Source organism: Eptatretus burgeri, chromosome 15 (assembly GCF_056783735.1).
Source record: "Eptatretus burgeri isolate ZD-2024b chromosome 15, Ebu_testis_v1, whole genome shotgun sequence".
Lineage (NCBI taxonomy): Eukaryota > Metazoa > Chordata > Myxini > Myxiniformes > Myxinidae > Eptatretus > Eptatretus burgeri.
Genome location: NC_140975.1, coordinates 20,013,361 through 20,039,504, shown reverse-complemented (window position 1 = coordinate 20,039,504; position 26,144 = coordinate 20,013,361). Strand labels below are relative to the sequence as shown.

At 42.4% G+C, this 26,144-nt stretch overlaps 1 protein-coding gene across 7 annotated transcripts in view; it reads right to left on the bottom strand.

The window, feature by feature from the left end:
* The window catches only part of KMO (kynurenine 3-monooxygenase), a 63,361-nt gene that overhangs the window by 5,699 nt on the left and 31,518 nt on the right, over positions 1–26,144 (bottom strand). For 6 of the 7 annotated variants that reach the window (XR_015051734.1, XR_015051735.1, XM_085857244.1 and 3 more), the window contains 7 exons: positions 24,439–24,536; positions 20,080–20,169; positions 19,877–19,925; positions 19,701–19,788; positions 13,744–13,912; positions 9,210–9,281; positions 4,807–4,928 (listed from right to left, as the gene is read on the bottom strand). Coding sequence is in view for 5 of the 7 variants with exons in the window: in XM_085857244.1 (XP_085713370.1) it covers positions 4,807–4,928; positions 9,210–9,281; positions 13,744–13,912; positions 19,701–19,788; positions 19,877–19,925; positions 20,080–20,169; positions 24,439–24,536 (688 nt within the window). In the remaining 2 variants the exon portion in view is untranslated. Of the gene's footprint in view, positions 1–4,806; positions 4,929–9,209; positions 9,282–13,743; positions 13,913–19,700; positions 19,789–19,876; positions 19,926–20,079; positions 20,170–24,421; positions 24,537–26,144 lie in introns of all 7 variants that reach the window. The other variant, XM_085857247.1, reaches the window with a different exon arrangement.

The following is a 26,144-nucleotide window of genomic DNA, read 5'->3' as shown; positions in this document are numbered from 1 at the left end:
ATAGAATAAGTACAAGTGTAAATACGAACATCATCTAAGTGATTTCTCCTTTACACTCCATGAAAGAAAAGCAATTGTCTCACTAATTCAGCAGATTTAATCTATTCACATACCTTCCTGAATAAGAAGAATAACTCTTTTTGCATCTTCAGATGTATAGGGTTGCCGAAGCAGTTTTCCCTTGGCTCGGTGCCACCACTCCGACGCAGTATACTCAAATGGCTCATTCTTCCCAGTAAGCTGGTACTTATTTTGCCGACCAGATAAAGATGACAGTTTGAGTCCACCCACCTGGTGTTACAACCTCCACCACCGAAGGTGACCACCTTAGGTTATGTTTTCACCCTTGTCTGTCTGTCTTTGTTTGTCTGTGATTAGGATATCTCAAAAAGTTAAGGACGGATTCAGACGAAACTTGGTGGACAGGTTGGGTGTGTGGCAAGGACGAATTTGTTCAATTGTGGTGAAGATCAGGATATGGAGACTAGAACTTTTAAAGTGATCCTTCACAATTGAGATGAGGCCAAAAGCGATATATATATATATATATATATATATATATATATATATATATATATATATATATATATATATATATATATATATATATATATATATATATATATATATATATATATATATATATATTAAAAAAATATATATATATTTATATATATATATATATATATATATATATATATATATATATATATATATATATATATATATATATATATATCACGATATTTCAAAATGTTGCGGATGGATTATGACAAAACTAGGTGGATGAGTTAGGAAGTGATAAGACCAAGCCCGCGTAGAATCCCTTAGACCCCAATTATATTAATGGCGCGAACAAACTTTAGTACATCACGGGTGGTGAAGATGGTTAAGTTTCATCGGAATTATGTGCTTAGTTTCTGAGAAGAAAGCAAACACATATTTTGGGGGGCAACCCCCACCTATGTAGACCCCATTAGACTTCCAGTTTTTAATGGCATGAACAAACTTTAGTATATCATGGGTGTTGAAGGTTGCGATCAAGTTTCATCAAAATTGTGTGTGGCATTTTGGAGAAGAAAGCAAATACATATTTTGGGGGCAACCCCCATAAAACCCTCAGGGCTCGATTTTTTTTAATGCCATGAACCAATTTTGGCAATGAACGTTGTGGCAAAATTTCATCAAAATCGTAAGTGTAGTTTCAGAGAAGAAGTTGCAAGTATTTGTGGATGGACGGATGGACAGACGGACTGATGGATTACGCGCCATCCCGTAAGCTCCCCAAAACTACGTTCCAGGTGAGCTAATAAAGCCCATCAGTGAATGATAACACATACAGTGGCCTGCAAAAGTCGTCACCCCTTCCAATTATGCCACCTTTAGATGAATTACCAATTATGTAGAAACAGTTTTTCCAAATGAACTTTTTTGTTTATAACTGAAGAGATCAAACTAAACACTTATATTTGAAGGAGGTTACTTGTTAGGAATACCTGCAAAATATAAGTCCAAATCAAAATTCACTGGTTGTAAAAAGTATTCAGCCACAAAGGTCAGTATTTGATGGAAACACCTTTTACAGCAATGACTGCTATGAGTGTTTTTGGGAAGGTCTCCACCAGCTTTTCACAGTGAGATGGTGACATCTTTAGCCATTCTTCATGTGAAAATTGCTTTTGTCCTGCCAAGTTTGATGTGGATCATCGATGGACTGCAATCGTCAACTCTCTCCATAAAGGTTCCACTGGGTTCAAGTCAGGACATTTTTGACAAGGAAACTCAAGAAAAATTATTACCTCTGCCACCAAAGGTGAAGGAGGTTATGTTTTCACCCATTTCTGTCTGTTGGGTCGCTGAAATAGGTGACCCTTATTGTCAGTAATTGTCTGTTTGTTTGGATGTTTGTTCGTTTGTCATTAGCATAATTGGTAGTAAAGGTGGGCTGATTTTTACCAAACTCAGGTGGTAGGTACATCTTATGACCTAGTCACCTAGTGCTTTGGAAATTGTGATGGTTGCTAGGGACGCTTTGGTTTCCTAGCAACAGCCGAAAAACCTTCAAAATCGGTACCGTTCACACGAAATCAATTCCGAAAGCCATTATCCCACGTAGGCTTATGAAATTTGGCATGCATCATCTACAGGTGATGCTCTACCAAATATATTCCGGTTTTTGTGATATATGGAATAGTTTACCCGCAGCGCCCCCTACAAATGGAGTATGCCCGAAAATTGGCGAAAATTGAAGGCCCCCTAGCGACCAGGTGAGTGCATCGATTCGAATGAAACTTTGCAGGTTCATAGCACGCAATGAGTACTACAACTTTGCCTCAGGATATATTGACCGATATTGCTTAGGTCAGGGGTCAAAGGGCAAAAATCGATAATATGCAAGAGCTGGAGGTGCCTTCGCGCCAAATGCTACTCCTCCTAGGGTTATGGTCAGATGGTCATGAAAATTCACACTAATCATCTGGAATGATTTGTACACAAACGATCATGCCGGATTTTCGATTTATATCTTCGTTCACCCACAACACCCCTTCGAACTTTGGGGATTTCCGATATCAAACCGCATTTTCTGTACTTTTCATTCAAATTGATACCGAGTAGTTATCAGTAGATGGAACTCGATGAGATTTGGTATGCATAATCTTAAGGTGATTCTCTATCCACCACATGACATCCATTTTGCTCTATATTTTATAGTTTTCAAATGGTAACCCTCTCAACTTGGGTGTCCGAGGGCCATTGAGCATTCCCGCTGAAAATTCAAAGTACACTAGCTCCAAGACAGTTGAACCGAATCGAATGAATATTTACATACTTATAGACCGTAATGAGTACTACAACTTTGCTCATTTGCATAATGACCTATCTCGAGTAAGTCAGGGGTCAAAGGTCAATAAGTGCATTTTTCAGGCGAAATTACCATTTTAGGCACCCTTGCTCCTACACGGATTAACCGATACAAATGAAAGTTCATAGGTACATAGTACTCAATGAGTACTACAACTTTGCTTCAGGACATATTGACCTATCTCGGCTAGCTCAGGGGTCAAAGGTCAATGAGTGCATTTTTCGGGCAAAATGACCATTCAAATCCCCCTTGCTCATACACAGGTTAACCGATTCGATTGCAATTTCGTAATTGCTTAGTACTAGATTAACTCAGATCAGGGGTCAAAGGTCATCGGATGCTCGGCGACCCATGGCTGCCTACCGGCTTGTCCATTTGTTTGTTTGTCTGTTTGCAGGATATCTCAAAAAGTTGTGGACGGATTCGGACGAACTTTTGTGGACAGGTTCGGTGTGTGACAAGGACGAACTGATTAGATTTTGGTGAAGATCCGGATCCGACTATTAGAATTTTGTAAGTCTTTCTTCACCATTGAGAGATAGGGAGAAACTGATATAGAGCACGATATCTCAAAAAGTTGTGGTCGGATTTGGACAAAACTTGGTGGAAGGGTTGGGTGTGTGGCAAGGACGAATTTATTCGATTTTGGTGTAGATCCGAATCTGGATCTGGATAAGAGAATTATTTAATTTTTTAAGTGATTCTTCACCATTGAGAGATTGGGCCAAAAACGATATAGTGCTGTATAGCATGATATTTCAAAGATGTATTGGGCTCGATATGTTCTCATGGATCAGGTATTACATGGAGGAGGTATGTGCTCGACTGAGTGCCCTTCTAGTTTTCTTCATATTCAGCCACTCCAGTGTAGCTTTAGCTTTGTTCTTCAGATCATTGTCCTGCTGAAATATGAATCTCCTGCCCACTTTCAGATTCATGGCTGACAAGCAGGTTTTCATCAAGGATTCTCCTGTACTTTGCACTGTCCATTGTCCCTTCTATCCTGACAAGCTTGCCAGTCCCTGCTGATGAAAAGCAGCCCCATAACATGATGGCTCCACCACCATGCTTGGCAGTAAAGATGGTGTTGACTGGGTGATGTGCATTGTTGGGTTTGCACCAGACGAAACGCTTCGAATTTAGACCAAAAATGTTCAATGTTTGTCTCGTCTGACCCAAAAACTTTTCTCCACATGCCTGCAGTATCATTAAGATGTTTTTTTCATAAACTCCATATGAGCTTTTAGATGTGACTTTTTCAAGAATGCCTTCTTTCTTTGCCACCTGTTCATAGAGGCCAGGTTTGTGAAGGGAACGGGATGTTGTTCATTGATGAACACTGACCCCATATAGCCTTGCAGATCTTGCACAGTCATTGTTGGATTTACAGTGACATCACAAACCAGCTTCCTGCTTGCCTGGCTGCTGAGTTTGGATGGGTGACCTGATCTGGGTAGAGTCTGGGTGGTATGATAAGTCTTCCACTTCTTAATGATGAATTTCATTGTATCCAAAGAGATAATGGGTGACTTTGAAATCATCTTATAACCTTCTCCTGAACGGTGTTTTTCCACCACTTTATGTCTGACTTCTTTGGAAAGCTCCTTGGTCTTCACGTTTGCCTTGTTGTTTGACCAAGTGAGTTTCACCTTAAAACTCCTTATATAAGTGGGGCAGCTTAATGTTTAAGTTAAACCACTGATTACCTGCAGGTGAAACCTATTACACTTATTTTGTACTAACACACACTTACAAATAATTTACTCCTGAAGTAGTTTAAGGTTAATTAGGCAAAGGGTTTGGAATACTTATGCAAGTGAGAATCATCGATTTTCTCTGTTAATCTAACTTATTCACATGTAAGAGACATCATGACTGTTACACAGATTAGTGAAAATGGGGACGAGAGAATTATTTCACCCCTCTCGCCATCTGTAACATACATGCCGATGAGTGGAATGGAGTCTGGGAAGAATTTCTGGAAGAAATCCAGCACCTGCTCATCAGTGGTAATCTTCTCAAACTCCGTGGCGGGCATGAAGAGTGTACAGGTAAAGGAATGATCCTGAAATATAACGTTCGACTTTAAATCGGTTATCCACACAAAAAATTACAGAATATTCTTAAATCCATGGCTCCTTTTCACAAGAACAACCAACAATGATCTATTTAAGGTTTTTTTTACCCATAATGCCTTTGCCTATGCAGGGGACTTCAAAATGAAGTCTTTGTGTGATAAAATAAATGAAAAATGAAGTGTGATAAAATAATTAACACAACAAAAAAAAAATTCGATTTTCCTTGCAATCATCATACGAGATTTTGATAAGTGTTTGTGTGCTTGTTTATTTGTTTGACTTCTATGTGCTTCTGAACCACCAGACAAAATGAGCTGAAAACTGATGGTTGTACTCGAGGGGTTCAGGCGGTACAAAAAACAATTCATAGTCCTGGAGGTTCAGGGTGGGGGAAGGACCCCAATTCTCTCGATGTAAATGAGTATTGTATAGTGCCGTTCCCAGTGGGAATTAAAAGTAATACTAAAATACACTAATCTGGAGGAATTAACTCATCTGTAATTCTTCACGAGTTATCGAAATTCATCTCAAAGACCTGTTTTAACAAGTTTGCAGTGTGTAAAGCATCCGTAATTCTGGGGGAATGAACCCATCCCTGATTCTGGGTGAATTAAGCCATCCGTAATTCTGGGGGAATGAACCCATCCCTAATTCTGGGTGAATTACCCCATCCGTAATTCTGGGTGAATTAACCCATCAGTAATTCTGGGTGAATTAACCCATCTGAAATTCTGGGGGAATTAACCCACCCGTAATTCTGGGGGAATTAAACCATCCGTAATTCAGGGGGAATTAACCCATCTGTAATTCTGGGTGAATTAACCCATCTTTATTCTGGGTGAATTAACTCATCCGTAGTCTGGGTGAATGAACCCATCCGTAATTATTCTGGGGGAGTTAACCCATCGGTAATTCTGGGGGAGTTAACCCATCGGTAATTTTGGGGGAGTTAACCCATCGGTAATTCTGGGGGAGTTAACCCATCTGTAATTCTGGGGGGAGTTAACCCATCGGTAATTCTGGGGGAATGAACCCATCCTAATTCTGGGTGAATTATCCCATCTGAAATTCTGGGGGAATTAACCCATCCCTAATTCTGGGTGAATTAACCCATCCCTAATTCTGGGTGAATGAACGCATCCCTAATTCTGGGGGAATTAACCCATCCCTAATTCTGGGTGAATTAACCCATCCCTAATTCTGGGTGAATTAACCAATCCCTAATTCTGGGTGAATTAATGCATCCCAAATTCTGGGTGAATTAACCCATCCCTAATTCTCGGTGAATTAACCTATCTGTAATTCTGGGTGAATTAACCCACCGTAATTCTGGATGAATTAACCCATCGATAATTCTGGGTGAATTAACCCATCCGTAATTCTGGGTGAATTAACCAATCCGTAATTCTGGGTGAATTAACCAATCCGTAATTCTGGGTGAATTAACCCATCCGTAATTCTGGGTGAATTAACCCATCCGTAATTCTGGGTGAATTAACCCATCCGTAATTCTGGGTGAATTAACCCATCTGTAATTCTGGGTGAATTAACCAATCCGTAATTCTGGGTGAATTAACCAATCCGTAATTCTGGGTGAATTAACCAATCCGTAATTCTGGGTGAATTAACCCATCTGTAATTCTGGGTGAATTAACCAATCCGTAATTCTAGGTGAATTAACCAATCCGTAATTCTGGGTGAATTAACCCATCCGTAATTCTGGGTGAATTAACCCATCCGTAATTCTGGGTGAATTAACCCATCCGTAATTCTGGGTGAATTAACCCATCTGTAATTCTGGGTGAATTAACCAATCCGTAATTCTGGGTGAAGTAACCCATCCGTAATTCTGGGTGAATTAACCCATCCGTAATTCTGGGTGAATTAATCCATCTGTAATTCTGGGTGAATTAACCAATCCGTAATTCTGGGTGAATTAACCCATCCGTAATTCTGGGTGAATTAACCAATCCGTAATTCTGGGTGAATTAACCCACCGTAATTCTGGATGAATTAACCCATCCATAATTCTGGGTGAATTAACCCATCCGTAATTCTGGGTGAATTAACCAATCCGTAATTCTCGGTGAATTAACCAATCCGTAATTCTGGGTGAATGAACCCATCCGTAATTCTGGGTGAATTAACCCATCCGTAATTCTGGGTGAATTAACCCATCCGTAATTCTGGGTGAATTAACCAATCCGTAATTCTGGGTGAATTAACCCATCTGTAATTCTGGGTGAATTAACCAATCCGTAATTCTGGGTGAATTAACCGATCCGTAATTCTGAGTGAATTAACCATTTGTAATTCTGGGGGAATTAACCCATCCCTAATTCTGGGTGAATTAACCCATCCCTAATTCTGGGTGAATTAACGCATCCCTAATTCTGGGTGAATTAACCCATCCCTAATTCTGGGTCAATTAACCCATCCTTAATTCTCGGTGAATTAACCTATCTGTAATTCTGGGTGAATTAACCCACCGTAATTCTGGGTGAATTAACCCATCCGTAATTCTGGGTGAATTAACCCATCCGTAATTCTGGGTGAATTAACCCATCCGTAATTCTGGGTGAACTAACCCATCCGTAATTCTGGGTGAACTAACCCATCCGTAATTCTGGGTGAATTAACCAATCCGTAATTCTGGGTGAATTAACCCATCTGTAATTCTGGGTGAATTAACCAATCCGTAATTCTGGGTGAATTAACCCATCCGTAATTCTGGGTGAATTAACCAATCCATAATTCTGGGTGAATTAACCCATCTGTAATTCTGGGTGAATTAACCAATCCGTAATTCTGGGTGAATTAACCAATCCGTAATTCTGGGTGAATTAACCAATCCGTAATTCTGGGTGAATTAACCAATCCGTAATTCTGGGTGAATTAACCAATCCGTAATTCTGGGTGAATTAACCCATCTGTAATTCTGGGTGAATTAACCCATCCGTAATTCTGGGTGAATTAACCCATCCGTAATTCTGAGTGAATTAACCAATCCGTAATTCTGGGTGAATTAACCAATCCGTAATTCTGGGTGAATTAACCAACCCGTAATTCTGGGTGAATTAACCCATCTGTAATTCTGGGTGAATTAACCCATCTGTAATTCTGGGTGAATTAACCCATCCGTAATTCTGGGTGAATTAACCAATCCGTAATTCTGGGTGAATTAACCCATCTGTAATTCTGGGTGAATTAACCCATCCGTAATTCTGGGTGAATTAACCAATCCGTAATTCTGGGTGAATTAACCCATCTGTAATTCTGGGTGAATTAACCCATCCGTAATTCTGAGTGAATTAACCCATCTTTAATTCTGGGTGAATTAACCCATCTATAATTCTGGGGGAATTAAACCATCCGTAATTCAGGGGGAATTAAACCATCCATAATTCAGGGGGAGTTAACCCATCAGTAATTCTGGGAGAGTTAACCCATCAGTAATTCTGGGGGAATTAACCCATCCGCAATTTTGGGGGAAGTAAGTAATCCGCAAAAGCTCTCAAAATTTTTGGAATCCCCCTTAGTGAGGCCATAGCACAAAGGTCTGTTGCTTTGACATTGCATGAAGGTCGGTGGTCTCTCTGTTTGCTATCGTCTATTTTCCAACATTGCTTTCTCTGTACTGCAACCCCCCCCCCCCCATTCCTACTCCAGGACACACCTTCTTCCAGTAACCTCCTCTTAGTAAAATATCCAACATCCAGGCTGACTGCACACCTCAACTCCTTTATTCTTCGCTTCTCCCTTATCTGGAACCACCTTCCAGAGGCTATTCTGTCTCACTCTTTGATCTAGGACATCAGGCAAGCAGTACACCGCCATCTCGTCATCCACAATTCTTATTCATGATCTTCATTACCCCCATTAATCTTTCCTAACCCAACCATCAATCCTCCTTACTAATATCAGTGTTTCCTCCCCCCTTCCCTTTCCTCTTTTCCTGGTCATTCATTCCCTTGATGTTTATCCCACTGTCAGTTTTACACAGCTCTGTCTACCATGAGCCTTGTTCCTGTTAAAATAAAATAAAATTTTAAGGATATTTTGATAAGGATTCTAGTTTATAATAACTTTGCAGCAAAACAGTAACACTTATCATACATGGTTTGACAATGCTTAGATGTAGATATGTAACATAAAAGTTGCTTAATTTCTGTGAAAATGTTTGTTTTCTACGAGGTTTTGGCAGAGTGCAATATGGTTTACAATATGGTTTACAATATGGTTTACTTCATAAGTGCAATATGGTTTACCGTGTTTGGCAGAGCGATCATCATGAAGGTGTTTCGTGGCCATATGTGAAGAAAATTGGGTTCCATGGCAAACTGCACAAAACAAAAGATTACTTTCCTCACAGTGATATGATCATGATGCTGGAAGAGACAATGACTTGTGTTTAAATAAAGAGGATAAACAAACCATAAATATTCTTCAAAACCTCAGTTCATGGAGGAGTATGAAGACAGAGGGAGGGGGAGATGCACTGAACAGATAATGCAGCAATGGGAAAACAGTTGGACACAACTAGCAATATGAACGAACAGGAAAAGTGAAGAGTGGGGGTAAACATATTAAACTGCAAGTAAGAGGGTTGGGTTAGGTGGGGTTCACTGGGGTAGAAACAATTGTGAGTTGGGATGGGGAATGACATCTAGCTTGGTGTTGACTTAACGGTTAGGGTGGCTGGCATAAGAGCTTCTTGAGTTCAAGCCCCTGTCAATTGTTGAATTAACACCAGGTGGGTTGACTCAGCCTGTCATCCTTCTGAGGTTGGTGAAATGAGTACCAGCATGCTGGTAACAGGGGGTGTTGCATCAGCAGCATAGCCTCGCCCCAAAAAATGATGCAGCCAAGCAGCTACAGGCTGCATACGAATACATAATTTTTTTAAATGGTACTGTACACTGCTTGCTTGGAGCCTTGGAGGAAAGAGTGCGATTGAACTGTCTCAGGAAGGCTGTTCCACAAATGGAAGAAAAGAGGAATAATTCAGTAGAGGTGTACTGCAGTCAGCCTGGATTTTTGGAGTTTATGGAAAAGCTTGTGCATCTTGGAGAATCTGGAGAGGGTCAGACGGCTGAGAGCAGAGGCAGCAGTAGAAAATAAAGAAGCCACCAACTTGTCTGTGATGTGATGTGAGAGCAACTTGTCTTGTGTTTTGGCCTCATTGTGTGAGATGCCAATCATGTTGAGAGTTTTAGATTCCACAGAATTCAGGAGAGATATGTGATGCTAGGTTCCCACCCCACAGGTGAGAGCAGTACTCCATTGAGCAAAGGGCAAAGGCCTTGTCTGCTGAGTAGCTCTAAGTTTTTCCAAGGAAAGACTTGAAATGACAGAGCATGCTGAGTCAATGGCTGGCTTTGGAGTCCAGTTCTGCTATATGGTCAGCCCAGTCCAGCTAATGCCTGATGGTGAAGCCTAGAAGTTCAAGATACTGATATGAACCTCTTTCAGTGCCTGACCACAGAAATTGATAGGTGGGTCAGTTTGATAACCCTTTGAGAATGATAGCGAGACTGAGATTTGCCGGGATTAAAGGATATGTTCCATTTATCAAACTAGCATCCACTCAATTCCAGATCAATGGAGTGACGTAGTTGCTATCTGCCCATCACTCTGATGGGGGTACTGGAAGATACAATGTGGAGACATCTACATGAAGTAAAAGAGGGGTTTTCAGAGCATTGTAGAGGTCATTGATGTAGATGAAGAACAAGATTGGATCCCAGACACTGCCTTGGTGCATTCCAGTCTCTAATGGGGATAAGTTTTCATTGATAACAACATGTTGACTGCACAAGGGGAGGAAGTCAGAAATCCAGGTACAAAGGTGGCTTTGTTAGCCACAGACAGCAAACTTGGCAAGCAGCACAGGATGCCAGACTGTCTAACAACTGAGATATCCTAGCAGCTTTCGTTTGAGGATGAGGGCCTCTTACCATTGCTGAGAGCGAAGCCAAAGCATGTCCAGAGTTGGGACCAAGATGGACTCCAAACCGATGATCTGAGATCAGGCCGTTTGAAAAGGGGAAAGACTTGGTCATCATCATTGATAGATTTCACGACTTTGCTTATTATTTGAGGTAAGTTTATGGATCTATAGTTTGTCGAATGTTTTTGCATTCTTCTTGCAGACAGGATTGATGTTTTCTGACTTCAATTATTCATTAATAACTGTCCAAACAGAGCTTGCAGCGGTGTGTCCATTAGACAGTGGAATGACGAACAATGACCACACTAAAGTGATAAATAGTATTAATTTTCATTTTCAGTTGCAAACATCATTTGAAGCTCGAAGTCTTCTGTATTTTGTCTTCAGGAAGCAATTTAAACGTTCAGTGCTGATTGGGAGATATTCTCTCGGAGATGATGTAAGAAAGAGGAGGTCGGAGAAAGAATCAATAGAAGTGGAGCTTGCTACGTAGTTGTGTGATCATAATTGTTGCAATAAGCTTTATGACATTGCAACTGCCTCTCATGGCTGAGTACCGATTATAATTGCCAGAAATATTTATTTGGGTTTGAAATTTAAAGACATATAATGAAGACTCTGAACTCATGAAGTGATCTTTAAACCACACTGTAGACAAGTATAACCAGACTTAGTGGTGTAATGGTTGGAGAGTATGCCTGGTGTTGCATTAATAGTTCGGGTGGCAGGCTTGGGATCATTACGTCCTGAGTACAAATCCTGCTTTTCTGATGAATTAATACCAGGTGGGGTTGACTCAGTCTGTTCATCCTTCTGAGATTTGCAAAATGAGTACCAGCTTGCTGGGATGATCGAGTCATTTGAGTATCCTGCGTCGAAGTGGTGACCCATTCAGGATTGTGCCCAATAGCCCAAGACACTGCTGAGGCAGCACTGATGCTCTGTGCAGAGCATGGTCCTAATGGATGGATGAATGGTTGGAGTCTTCTGCTCAAAGTCCAGGAGGTTGGTGGTTCAGTCCCCAGCAGTCATACCAAAAACTTTTTTTTAATGGTACATACTGCTTCCTTGCTTGATGGTCAGTATTTAAATGCAGTGGAGCACAGCCAAACAATGTTGGAAGGCAATGGCAAACCAGTAAACCACACAGTATCCATCCATCCATTGGGACCACACTCGGTGCAGAACGTTGGTGCTGCCTAAGCAGTCTCCTTGGCTAGTGGACACAATCCTGGATGGGTTGCCACTCCGAGACAGGACACCAGCAAGCTGGCACTCAGGTTGCCAACCTCAGAAAGATGACAAGCTAATTCAACCCCATCTGGTATTAATTCAACAGCAGAGTGGGGTTTGAACTCAGGATCCTGGGATCCAAAGTCCACCACCCTCACCATTAAGCCAACACCAGGCATACCGTTGCCAAGAAACTGCTTCGGCAGCACCAACGATCTGTAAAGAGAATTGTGCATCAAATCATCAAACAAAGAAAAGCATGGTTGTCGGAAGTCACATGGTTCCTAAAATAATGACGAATATGCCAGAATTGTAGCAGGTTAAGGTGGGTTTTCACGGGACATGCAAATGGTTCGCGAAGGATGCGAATGTCGAAAAAATGACAAAGTCCAACATTCATATTTTAGGCTCCAAAATTTCGCCAAACATGTGCGGGGGTTCGGAAGCGTCGTCAATTGTTCACAGGAGTCGTTTTTTGTTCGGCGGGAATTTCAAACTAATTTAAAAATTCCTGCCAAATATAAAACGACTCCGGCGAACAATTGATGACGCTTCCGAACCCCCGCGCATGTTTGGCGAACTTTTGGAGCCTAAAATACGAATGTTGGACTTTGCCATTTTTTCGACATTTGCATCCTTCGCGAACCGTTCGCGTGTCCCATGAAAACCCACCTTTAGCACATGTGTACATCCTTTGAGTAATATTGTACTCGAAATATTTATATTTGTTATCTCCAAGTCAATATTTATACTAGATACTTGTTATTTCTCTCCTATTCAACCCCATGCAGTGTGAGCATGAGACCCCTACACTGTTGTGGGACTGGGAAGCATGTGCTACAATGGCTATCGCCACGTGGATCCTGTTCCAATAGGACATTTCCACCACACACCACCCTGTCTGTGGTCTATAAGAGGAAAAGGGTCTCGTGCTATATATATATATATATATATATATATATATATATATATATATATATATATATATATATATATATATATATATATATATATATATATATATTTGCTCGCTCCCTGCGAACCTCTACGCACATGTCCAAACCTACATCTCATATAGCTGGTTTGTACATAACATGGAGACGGCCCAAAGATGAGGTCGGTTTGTATTTAACATGTGGTTGGCCCCCAATGCAGCACATCATGTAAAATAATCTTCTTCTTCGTTTGTATGTAGCACATTGCTGTGGGCAACATAATTTTCTGGGAAGATGGGGAGTAAGGGGGGAGGGTGTGGGTGTGGCTGTGTCACTGATACAATGCCTCCTGTACGTTAAGGCAGGGATTTGTAATTTGTTCAGAGTGCCAGAGATAGCTCGCCTATTCTTTGCAAGGGACACCATTGGATCTTTAACGTCCACCCATGAATGCTGGAAGACGCGACATCCAACTTAACACTTAACGTCCGTTCGAGAGGCGGCATATGCATGGATGCCTCACACCCTCCCTGCTAAACACCAGCGTGATGGTTGAAAGCTGAGTCAAGATTCAAATCCAGGCTAAACAGCTCAGAAGTGAGTGTGCATACCACTAGGCTATCCTACCAGCCCACATGTAAAACAACAATTGATTAGCAGATGTGTTTTGTTTGAGTTTTTTGCCTCTCCGCTGGTTGTGGGTGGAATGTTGAGCTCGATGTAGTTGTGTTTGATGAATGTTTGGCTGAAGTCCATGGTGGCATAACGCATGAGCTGTCGACGGACAGATGAAAAGGCACCATCGCAACCCACGAGAAGGTCACATTGTGCTTCTACAGGTGGTCCATCCGGCCTATGGGGTCAATAAGCCGTTACAGAGTCGGAAAAAGGAAACAAATTCAATATTCAATCATGTTGCTATATCCCATCAAATCTCTCTTTCAAAAATTCTTCTGTAACTCAATCCCACATATCAAACAGGGCATTTGTACAATTAAAGTGTTGCATAACCAATTTCATACACTATGCTAAGCATAATAAACTCCTCTCCTCCACATAGGTTTTATAACTGATTCATCAGTTTAGCATTCAGCCCCCACTACTTTCTGAATAATACTCTTGAAGAAGTCCTTTCATTCAAGCTTCGAGGTCTCATTGTCAGTCATTATCTTTTTGGGGCACACCAAATTTCAAAGCATGGCCTTCAAAGTCAGTCACCGACTGGGAATCCTCTGTCATACAAAGTCCTTCCTTGGCACACCTGAACTCCTATCTTCACCTACATGGCTTTCATTCACAGCTTGATAGAGTACTATACTGCTCTCCCCTCTGGCCTGGCGCTCTCTTGTCTCACATTTTGCTCAGCTTGCCACAGTGGAAACCAAGGCTTTCAAGATTATTGGAACCTCACACAATGAAGCTGAATATATAGGCCTATCACTTTCCTATTGCAGACAGGTCGGTGGTCTCTCTGTCTTCTCATCATCATCATAATCACACCATTTGAAAGCCTTCATCCCTGAGCAGAGGTCAGCTTTTTGCAGGCTCCAATTATGGTACCCTTTCTTGTGGCAATGTTTTTTTTTTTTTACGGCCGGATGCCCTTCCTGACGGCAACCCTTTAGTCGCCTTCGACCCTGCAGGGATAATTACCAGTACACTGGTGCTCATTTCGCCAACCTTCAGAAGGATGACAGGCTGAGTCAACCCCACTGATGCTAACTCAGTGGCCAGCGGGGCTCGAACTCAGGACCCCAAGGATCCCAAGCCACCGCCTTAACCACTGAGCCACACGAGACTCATGGTGGTCTCTCTGTCTTCTACCACTACCTTTCTGGTCTTGCACCCTCTACTCTTTCTCTGCATTTCCTCCCTCCCCCACCCCCAGGTTTCTGCAGGGCACACATGGTCCACCATCAACCTCCATATGGTGAAACTCCCAAAATCCAGGATAACTGCTCACTTCCACTCATTTGTTCCCCTTTTTTCCCCATCTGTGGAACCAACTGGCACATCCTCTTCAATATCATTCTTCCCTTCAGGTCTTCAAGACAGCTGTTCACCACCATCTCAGATCACCCCTCACCCAAAACCAACATCTTTTCCACCCATTTAACCCACCACACCCACCCCACCCCAATCCCTTCTTCCAAATTTCCAGTTTTTACTCCTGAGAGTTTGCTTCTGTATCCATGTTGTCCACCTCATGCGTCGTCCCCTCGACCTCATTCCTCACCACACCCATTATATGTCCAAGTCTTCCTCTATTTTGTGCTTCAACCCTGCTGTTGGTGCCCCCCCCCCCCAACACCAACAGCTTGTTGGTCTTGACTTTGTTCACACCAAAAAAATCCAAGAGGGAAGGACATACCTAACCTAAAAACTGTTGATAGGACACCCATGTTGGTCGGACTGTTGGGTTAGGTCAGGTTAATGGATGTCATAAAGAGCACAAGTGGAGATGGAAAGTGACATGAGATGGAGATGCATCGCTTGCTTGAAATCCCGGAGGGAGACATGTAATTTAATAGTCTCAAGAGGGCAGTTCCACAGAATGGAGAAAATAAGAACAGAGGAGTGGAGGTGCAGAGAAAGCTGGGATTTGGGGATTTTAACCAGGAGGGGATTACTGGAAGAACATACAGAAGGTCCCCGATATAATTCTTCCCGCTATCCATCATTTCGCATACAAGTCCATAAGTTACTTTGGAACATTTTCATTCTACTGTACATCCAAGAATTCCCTGCACTAACATCCATTGGATGGAAAATCAGTTACCAGGTGTTCCACCCCACAAAGCACTGTGTCCTCTCCCTCCCAGACTGTTTCACACTGTGCCTTGTCGGACTTAACGCCACCACATACAGTACTGTTCTGTATTTTATATTTGTGTACTTTACCAGGGTAATCGTTCAACAATGAGAGGTAAACAAAGTGGTAACAAAAAGGGTGAACCTGCCCGTAAGCGGAAACGCGCAGTAGTGTAACTCTGGATGTCAAATTAGACAAAGTGAAACGAAATAAAAATGGTGAACAACCGGTATCGCTCGCTCTCTTGGTTTGCCACCGACAACTGTTCAAATTATTTTTAAGACCTTAGGAGGGCCATGCAGACAGCATGGCATGACACACGGCACGCAAGGCGTGCTGTTCGGGTAATGCGGTCCGTGCTGCAGACGCGGCTGAAATGGGCATGACTGCCATAGTGGGAGTCGCAACCACGGGAGCTTTTTGTGAGGTCCAATATGGACACCGCAGAGGGTCACAGCATGAGTGTCGGGTTTCGTGGCACAAGTGTATTTGCTGGCACAAAGGCTGGAGCCTCGGTCCGTGGAGGAAACTACTTGGCTTCGTGGGAAGATTAATTTAGAGGGCGAAGGACTGATGCAAGCAGTGTGGCAGAGACAAATCGAGATTTTCAAGGTGTAAGACCGCTAAATTATCATTATAAAATAGTTAAAAGATATGGTATTGAATAGGATGTAAATTATGTGTTGGAATGCATCCCTTCTCAATTACACTAATTATTTTGGGGAAAATTAGGACCACTGGACCTGTAGCTTATCTGGACCCTGTCCTAATGTTGCCACCTATATTTGGTATCATTCTGACTAGTGGGTCTGGAGAAGAAGATTTTTGAAGAAATTTACACGATTTTGCCAAAAATTGAATAAGCCCGCCATTTTGACACACTTCCGGTCACTTGATCGGCACGACCTCCACAATTTACCTTCCCTTCCTTGGCACAATGGTGGAACCCAAATTTGGAAGTATCCTGATTGGTGGGTCTGGAGAAGAGGATTTTTGAAGGAATTTACTAAGTCCACCATTTGACATATTTAAAGTCACGTGACCTGAACGAGCTTTGCAATCCTTGTTACTAGTCAGGAGCGGAATCTTGCTGACAAATTTCAGCTGGATCGGCCAAGCAGTTTGGCTGCAAACGTCGAAATAGGAGACGGACGGACGGATGGATAATGACAATACCTTATCTGGAATTCCAATTCCAGATAAGCTAAAAATTTCCTGCTATCCATCGTTTCGTTACAAGTCCAACTTTTATGGAATGTATCTTGGACATATAGCGAGGACCTCCTGTCTATACTTCCTGGAGGAACTGGGGGAAGGGGCAGGGGTCAGAAGGCTGAGAGAGCAGATGTTGCAAGACCAGAGGAGAGTACAAAAATAGAAGTCACTGACCTTTCTGCCATGTGAGAGCAACAGCCATTGGTTTTCAACCTCATCTTGAAAGATTCCCATAATGTTGAGTCCTTTAAATTCCACAGATTCCAGGTGAGATATGGGTTCCAGCCAATAGCGGAGAGCAGCAATATACTGAGAGACAGACAAAGGCCGTGTGGTCTGTGAGCAGTACTGATTTTCCCTTGGAATGATGGAGAATGCCCAGTTTGTGTCTTTGGAAGCCAACTTTTCTATATTGTAGGCCCAGTGGAGGTCACAGCCTCTTCCAGTGGCTGACAATGGACATAGATAGGTGTATTTGTTTTGTTTGATGATTCTTCCAGATCCATACAGTGAGAGTGTGAGATTTTGCCAGAATTTAAGGCCATGTTCCATTTATCAGACCAGCATTGAATAAATTCCATATCAGCCAGCAAAGAGTGATGCAACTGCGAGTCTGTCTGTCAGTGGGATGGGGGTTACTTTATCTTATCTGTGCATGCCTTTCTTGTTGCAATATTTGTTATCAGTTTGTTCGTTGCACTGTGACACATGGTGTGGTGCAATGAGTGGTTATTGTGTGGCCACAAAATTTGAAAATGATGATATTTATGCATAGGGCAGGTCTGATGGCAGGGTCTGTGTGATGTTTTGGAACACGAATAATGGGCTCGATAATTACTGCAAGGTCTCAACTAAATCTGGCACACTTTGTGTTAAGAATGTTATACACTGCCACCTTTAACCTGTCAGAGGGTTTCAGGTCCGAGTGCATTGGACATTGGCTCGTGCAATGCCTGCATCCAGTTCATCAAAGTGAACTCTTCTGGGCCAGTTCCATTGTGTCTTGCTGTTATCTTTTAGTCAACTAGTACGTGCCCGTAAAAAAAAATAAATAATAATAATAATAAATAAATAAATAAATAAATAAACCACACAGGCCGTTTCTTCGCTCTCACGTGCCCATACGTGCGTGACCCGGAAGTTCGATATTATTCGCAGTTACGATTATTCGCAATTTATTTTTAATACCCAATTATTCAATTAGCGCCAACGTATTTTACCTTTTCACAATGTCGTGGCAAGAAAAACAAAAAGAGAAGAGAAGAGAGAGAAAAAATTTACTTCCTGGTTCGGAGCATACCAGCACTCTGATGTTCCCGAAATTTATACACCGTCTAATATGAAAACGATCATAACTTGGGCCATTGTGTTTATCTATAAATGCACATAAGAAATCGAGAAATTATTAGAATACACGAAGTCATCACTCGCCGGAAGCCCGTACGTTGTAACCCGTAATGGGGAACGTGACTGTGCTTCCCTTCCCCATCGGCCACACCCACGCAACAACGTGTCTTCCCATTGGTTTGGTAAATAAATGGCCATAACTTGGGAAGCACTTGTCCAATTAATATCAAACCTTGAAAAGGCACATCCTCAGGTCCCCAGCAATATACCTGGCAAGTTTCAATTAGATCGGACCAGAGGTTGTCGAGAAACAGCGGTCATACACACACAGGCACACACACAGAGATTGCTGGAATTATAGATAGATGTGTTGTTGATTGTGTTTTTGTCCAACTTTCTTTGTTTGACAATACATTATTGTGTATTGTTGAATTTGTGTCCCTGTGATCAGTGTCTGACCTACTCACCAAGGCCTCAGCTGGTGGACGTGCCAATTTTGTCTCTGCTCTGAAACTTGCACGCCTCGTTCCACTTTATCCTGAGTGTTCACTTTCATGCTCCTCAACTTTACTTTCTTTCTCCCTCTTCGTTTGAAAACACATAAACAAAACAATTATTTTCACTCCAAAGAAACCAAACTCATTCTGCCTGTTACTTCTTTCCTTCATTTATTCTAATATTCCTCCTAATTTAATTAATTTGATTCTTACATTATAAAGTTAAAATGCTTCATTTGCATTATTTCTCCATCTGGAACACCTCACTTGTTCTTTCTCATCATGATCTATTCCTTTTCTTCTTCTTCTTATTCTTTATTCTGCACAAGTTTTCCTTCCCTCAACCTGTCTAACTCACAGAAGCTTGGTCTATCGACCGCCCACCCCACCCTGCCCCCCCCCCCATACTAAGACCACTATTTTGCTCCGTGCCTTCAAAAATACCCTTATTTCACCCATCCCATGATGTCTGTCTTCGTATATCTAGAATGGGGATCATGAGAAGTTCAGTTTGTAGAGGTTGCCCGCACATGACCATCGACTCCCCTTCACGTCCATTATTCATGTCAAACCCTCCAGGTCGGTACACTACTCATTATCATCCCCTACATGTCTACGTCCTCCCAACCCCACACCTCTGTGCCCTCCTCTTGAGCATCCCTTCACCTCATGGCCCCACTTTCTGCTTCCTCCTCACCACACCCCGACCCACCTTCCCCATAACTTTTAATAGTGTATATTAGACACTGTCAACAGCTGTACCCACCAACCTGCTGAGAATAAGTGTTCTATTCAGCATGTCTGAGTCCTGAAGTTTATGGTTGAAGTGCAGTTTCACCCTCGGAAGTTCCTCCACAGCTGTGGTGCAGACACACTGTTATAAATGTATTCTCAGGTAGATCCTAATCAAACTGCGGTGTCTTCGTTTGTGGTGCAACTAACAAACCTGTAAGAAGCTCCTTGTTGAGTAAAGTGCGGTCGACCGAGAGAAGGTACTGCAAACAGTCAAACCAGAAATAAATAAAAACAACAAATGCACATGAGAGTGACCAAAAAAAGATATCACATGAAATGCTTTTATAAATATTTTTTCTTCAAAAGGCTCATTTATTGAAAGGAAAATTTTAATGAAAGTATGGTGAAGCAGACCTGGCCTTTCTTCCCATAGGGGATGGACTTCCTCTTCCCACTGAGGGAGTGAATCATGCGTGCATGCATTGGAATGCCATGCCTGATCACCTGCACATAGACAGGAACACGAATGAACTCACAGGCCCACAACAGTGAAAATTGGTTTATGAAGGGCATTATGTTGACATACCTTATGTATGATGGAAAAATACTCTCCATACATTACATGAGAGACACACACAAATAGAGGAAAATCGGGTAGGGATTCAAATCTATGTTTATCGCATCAATTATATTCTTCTTGCATATGGCAGCATGGCTGCCAGTGAGCTATCATTTTGTTGGTGCGTGACGATGCCGTTGATGCTGTGCCCCTATACCAGTTCACTGGTACTCATTTCGCCTACCTCGGAAGGATGACAGGCTGAGTCAACTCCACCTGGTGTTAATTCAATGGTAACGGGGCTCAAACTCAGGACCCTGAAATCCCAAGCCAGCCACCCTATCCACTAAGCCAACACCAGGCTTATCAATTCAATCACCATCTATTGTCTTCTTGAACCATTAAGAGGCTATCTTTATGGTGTATGCTTGGTGGAAGCTGGGAGTGAGGGGTGGAGGGGATGGGGGTTTGACGTTTTGCCACATCATGGCTTACAGGGGGAGTTGTGGGCTTGGGTGGGTAGCACTGTATATATTGTCATGTTGGCGGGTCTGATACATACACCGCCATGCTGGGAGCTTTTACTACTCCTGATGATCACTGGGCTTACCAAACTTACACTGCATTCAATTAAATGTTCTTTACAATTTGCAAAACTCCAAGGATCACTCCAATCCAAGACCGAACTTGGCGGTGCAACGTGGGAGATAAAAGTGGGAAAACATCTCTAATAGCTAAAATGGGGTTGATTAAAAAAATACGGGGATACGGGTAGACAAGACGCCATCAATAAAATGGACAAACTGAGTGATTGACAGACATATGTAGGGATGAATGGACTCTCAAACTTATGTACAAGGGTACAAGGAGAGAAATAACCCACTATGGCACCAAAAATAAATACCAGGACTCGCAAAACAATGGGGAATGAGCAAGGCACGAGCTGGTTTTGGGTCCGGTATGGCCCGTGCAGGCTGGCGTTCCACAGGGTTAGTGTTGCATAGGGCGAGTGCAGCACAGGACCGGAGATGAGGAGAGGTATGGTGATGAAGAGAGGGAGGTCCGCCTCCAACCCCAACCACAACTTGCAGCATGGACACAGCCCTTGTAAACATTGAGACCACCTTCATGCATGGCGGGTCCCTATCATTGGCCGCCCACGTCTGAGGGCGTGGAATTTTCTGGCCCGTCCCGTCCCACAGAGTGGCCCCAATACAAAGTCTTATGTCTCCTCTCCAAGGCTCTGCAGCTGACCTTGCCACCATGGCCTACAGTGTGCAGACCAAACAGTCTGTGCTGTTTCCTCCTCGTTGTGCCTTTGTGATCAAGTCCTCATCCAGCTTGGCTATAAAACAGGAGGTTTTACAGAACAAACTTACTCTATAGTCGACACTGGTCTTAAAGTGAACACTCACTGCCTCCTCAGTTAAGTGCACTTTCAACAACTCGACTTACTCTGAAAACTTCCCTGATACAAGAGTAATCTAAACTACATGATCACATGGTCCATTCTATTCTTATTACAATCTCGCTATGGATCCCCACCTTTCATCCATTTAACAATACACTATCCTGTAAAATCATTCACCCCCCCCCCTCCAAAATTTTCACATTTTGATGCCACCTGAGCTTATTACATGCTGCTTTCAAATGAAACTTACTATATAGAGTCTTCACAAACTACTCCAAAGTGATAAAGCTCACAAATAAGCTGGCTATTTATCTGCAAAAATGCAGATAAAATGTGAATAAGTTTGATTAACAGAGAAAATCAGATGATTCTCAGTTGCGCAAGTATTCAAACCTTTTGCCCAATTAACCCGAAATCACTTCAGGAGCAAATTATTTGTTTGAAAGGTTAAATAAAAAGTGTAATAGGTTTTACTTGTATGTAGGGGCCTTGTCACACCATGACGATTTAGCCAGCATATGCCGACGTATGAAAAATTTGTCTAAAACGCTGGCACACGTCGAATACGTTATGGGTAAGTTTTGTATACGTTAAGAGCACGCTGAAGCACACTGGCATACGTCGTAGTACGCTGAGCTCGTCAACAGATTTTAAGCATGCTCAAAATTTTTCGACGTATGCCAGCGTATGACTCACACGTTCCGCATACGCTGGCCATAAGTTGTAGGCACGTTATGCGATCGTTGACACACGTCGACACACGTTACTTGTAAGTTATTCGTAAGTCGAAACACGTCGAGGTAATGTTTAGCATACCCGAACCTTATTTATAACCTATGAGTAACGTGCTTTGAACCTATGTGTAACGTATCTCCAACACATATTGACGTATGTAGACGTATTTGACGTCTTCCGGACGACCACAGAACTTACTGAACGTGTTTCTAACTTACAGCTACCGTATAATGGCATATTGGCAGCGTTTATGGGAATTGGAAAATAAAAATGGGCTTCACAGGAGGAATCCGTCAGTGTTCCAGACTCCATGGTTTTTTGTTTGCTTGTTTTTTTTCTTCGGCATTTCGGTGATGTTGACACTTCGATTTCTAGTGCGGTTATGATTTAAATCGTTGAGCGGCAGTCTATTAATAGGCTACGCCACGTGATAGTCGGCGATACGCTGCCGCACGCTATGCATAAGTTAGACTATCGTTGGGCATAGGTTGTGAACGCCGACAACACGCTAAGCATTCGTTGGTATAAGTTATCTATAAGTTATCGAAACGTTCTGTGTACATTACTAATACGTTATGCATACGTCCAACTCGTTATGAATACGCCCAAAACTGAAAAAAAAAACATCAATAGTTCACCGTACGCCAGTGTTTTACATACATTTTGATACATTGCCATACACTGGCTAAAACGTCAAGGTGTGACAGGGCCCTGATCAGTGGTTTAACTGCAAAATTAAACTCCCTCACTTATATAAGGAGTTTTCAGGTGAAACTCACTTGGTCAACCAACAAGGCAAACATGAAGACCAAGGATCTTTTCAAAGAAGTCAGACATAAAGTGGTGGAGAAACACCGTTCAGGAGAGGGTTATAAGAAGATTTCAGTCACTCATTAATATCCCTTTGAGTATGGAGAAATCCAACATTAAGAAGTTCAAGATGTATCGTACCACCCAGACTCTACCCAGATCAGGTCGCCCATCCAAACTGAGCATCTGAGCAAGCAGAAACTGGTTTATGATGTCACTGTTAATCCAACAATAACTTTGAAAGATCTGCAAGGCTCTCTGATTGAGATGGGGGTCAGTGTTCATCAATCAACAATATCTCATTCCCTTCACAAAGCCGGCCTCCATGGACAGTGGCAAGAACGAAGCTATTACTGAAAAAGACGCATGTCATAGCTCATATCTCCCGTCCAAAGGCAGAACCTAGTTACTCACTTCTGATTGATTTTGAGAAAACAAAGAAAAACTGCTTTTATATATATTAAAGCCATATCCATTTGAGAAGATTTGATTATTCACACTTCAGTGCAAAAATGCACTGAAGCTTCCTAATGTGTTGGTCCTACAGGTGACGTGTGTGTGTGTGTGTGTGTGTGTGTGTGTGTGTGTGTGTGTGTGTGTGTGTGTGTGTGTGTGTGTGTGTGTGTGTGTGTGTGTGTGTGTGTGTGTGTGTGTGTGTGTGTGTGTGTGTGTGTGTGTGTGTGTGTGTGTGTGTGTGTGTGTGTGTGTGAGAGAGAGAGCTCCATTCTCCCATGCGCTTTATAATAATACGGCTATAAGGAAAATAAATCTCATGGATATAAAAGGAACGTCGTGCACAGACAGAAACTGCTTTTGCCATTTTGCCACATCGTGTTTGTTTTGTTCTCTGTTATGTTTACTTTTAAGTTCATCTCATATTTTCCATTAACTCCATCCCCTTGTGTTCCACATCAGCCTAAATATATTATAAGGAGTCGATGTGAGCCTGGTACCTACCCAACAACCTTAATGCTTAAATAACTCACCAGTGGATGCTTTGCAACCGCACGACAACAGATGGGACAGCATAATTTACCCCCTCCCCCCCCCAAGGGGTGTATGTACTGTGAGGCAACACCCTTGTTTGTATTGGCATCAGAATTGTAGTTTTATTCAGATTTGACTCTCATCAGCATTTAAATGAACCTGAGCACGAGCAGCTCAAAGGAAAGCAAAGCTGACATATTGTTTGTGTAGCCTGTTTTAAAAAGTGACATCAACACATTTTCCAAAAGTGTTACCAAAGAGTTTACAAGACCTTCTCTTCAAGTCCCACAGAAGCCAGAGCCTGTCTGCCTCGGTGAGACAACGCCAGGTTTATGCTTCTCCCTCGGACATGTTTGGCCAACCGGATATCTGAAAAAACAAACAATAGAACAATACTGTTGTTGTTGTTATTGTTGTGAGCAAATGCATATTGGAATGGGATGCAATTCCAAAGTTAACCTGCTGGCTGCAATACAACTGAGGGGGTGACTGTGTTGCGAATGCAGTGCCCCCTTTCGGTTAGTGCAGGAATTTGTAATTTGTTCAGGGTGCCTGCGATAACTTGCATGCTTCTAATTAAAGACATTGTGGGATAATTAAACGTCCAACAACTAATGCTCACAGACATCATCCAATTTAACATCCATCTGAAAGACGGTACACATTGATGACTTGCCCTGCACAATGTTTTTTTGTACACAAGGTCAAGGCTCGTGGAACAGCAAGTACGCTGAACAAATCAGGGCACAACAGAACACAAGGAGCAGTGGAGAGATGAGGGAAACACCAACAGCAGAGTTAAACAAAATAGAGGGAGGCTTGAACAAATAATGGGTGTGAGGGGAATGAGGGGTAGAGGAGGATGCATGGGGTGGGCAAGATGGATACAGAAGCAAATTCTCAGGAAGGAAAAACTGAAAATTTGGAAAGAGGTGGGCTTGGAGTGAGGGTTGGTGGGTTAAATGGGGTAGAACGGATCATGCTTTTGATGGGGGATGATCTGAAATGGTGGTGAACAGCTGTCCTGAAAACTTGGTGGGAAGAATGATATTGAAGAGGATGTGGAAGAGTTGGTTCCACAGGCGGGAAAAAAAGATGAATGAATGAGTGGAGGTGAGCAGTGATTCTCAGTTTTGGGAGTTTCACCAGAGGCTGTTGGTGGTGGACCACATGCACCCTGCAGAAACCTTGGGAGTAGGGGGGCGAGGGGGGGCACAAGGAGGCACAGAAATAGCAGAAGGTGCTAAACCACAAAGGAGGTGGTACAAAACAGAGACCACTGAGCAGTCTGTGATGGGAAAGTGATCTGGCTCAAAGACGCCAATAATCTTGAAGGCCTTGGTTTTCGCGGCATCAAGCTGAGAAATACACCATGGGATGTAGTACCAAAATCAGTCTAGAAAGTGAGAAATTTGCTCTTCACCCTGGTAGTCAATAAATCCTCACAAATTGAATATTATGGCTGTCTCCCCCTTGCAAAAGTGTTATTCTTGAGAGTAAGTTTGCCTCAAAGATTTGGTTGGGGCAACATGATTTGGGGCTAGTTGGGTTTTAGACCTTGGCCGAGTTAGGTTTTTCTGTCCATACGTGCTCTGCACCTTGGTCGGGATTACAAAAATTCCAACAATATCAAAAATATTACTGTTGACAAAAAAAAAAATGTTCCCTCTTGAATAAATGACGTTTTTGCACACATTTTGAGGTAAAATGCATTGCAACTCCAGAGGTTTTCAAAAGACATGACGGAGCCCCTTTTGGACCAATTGGAGATGCTTTATTTTGTGAGCTCTCTCCGGAAGGATGACCTCGGAAGTCAACAAAATGAGTACCAGCTTGCTGGGATGATTGAGCCATTTGAGTATCCTGCATCGGTGGTGACCAGTCCAGGATTGTGTTCAATAGCCCAGGAGACTGCTTTGGCATCACCGATGCTTTGTGCAGAGTATGATGCCAACGGATGGATGGTGTTGGGATGTG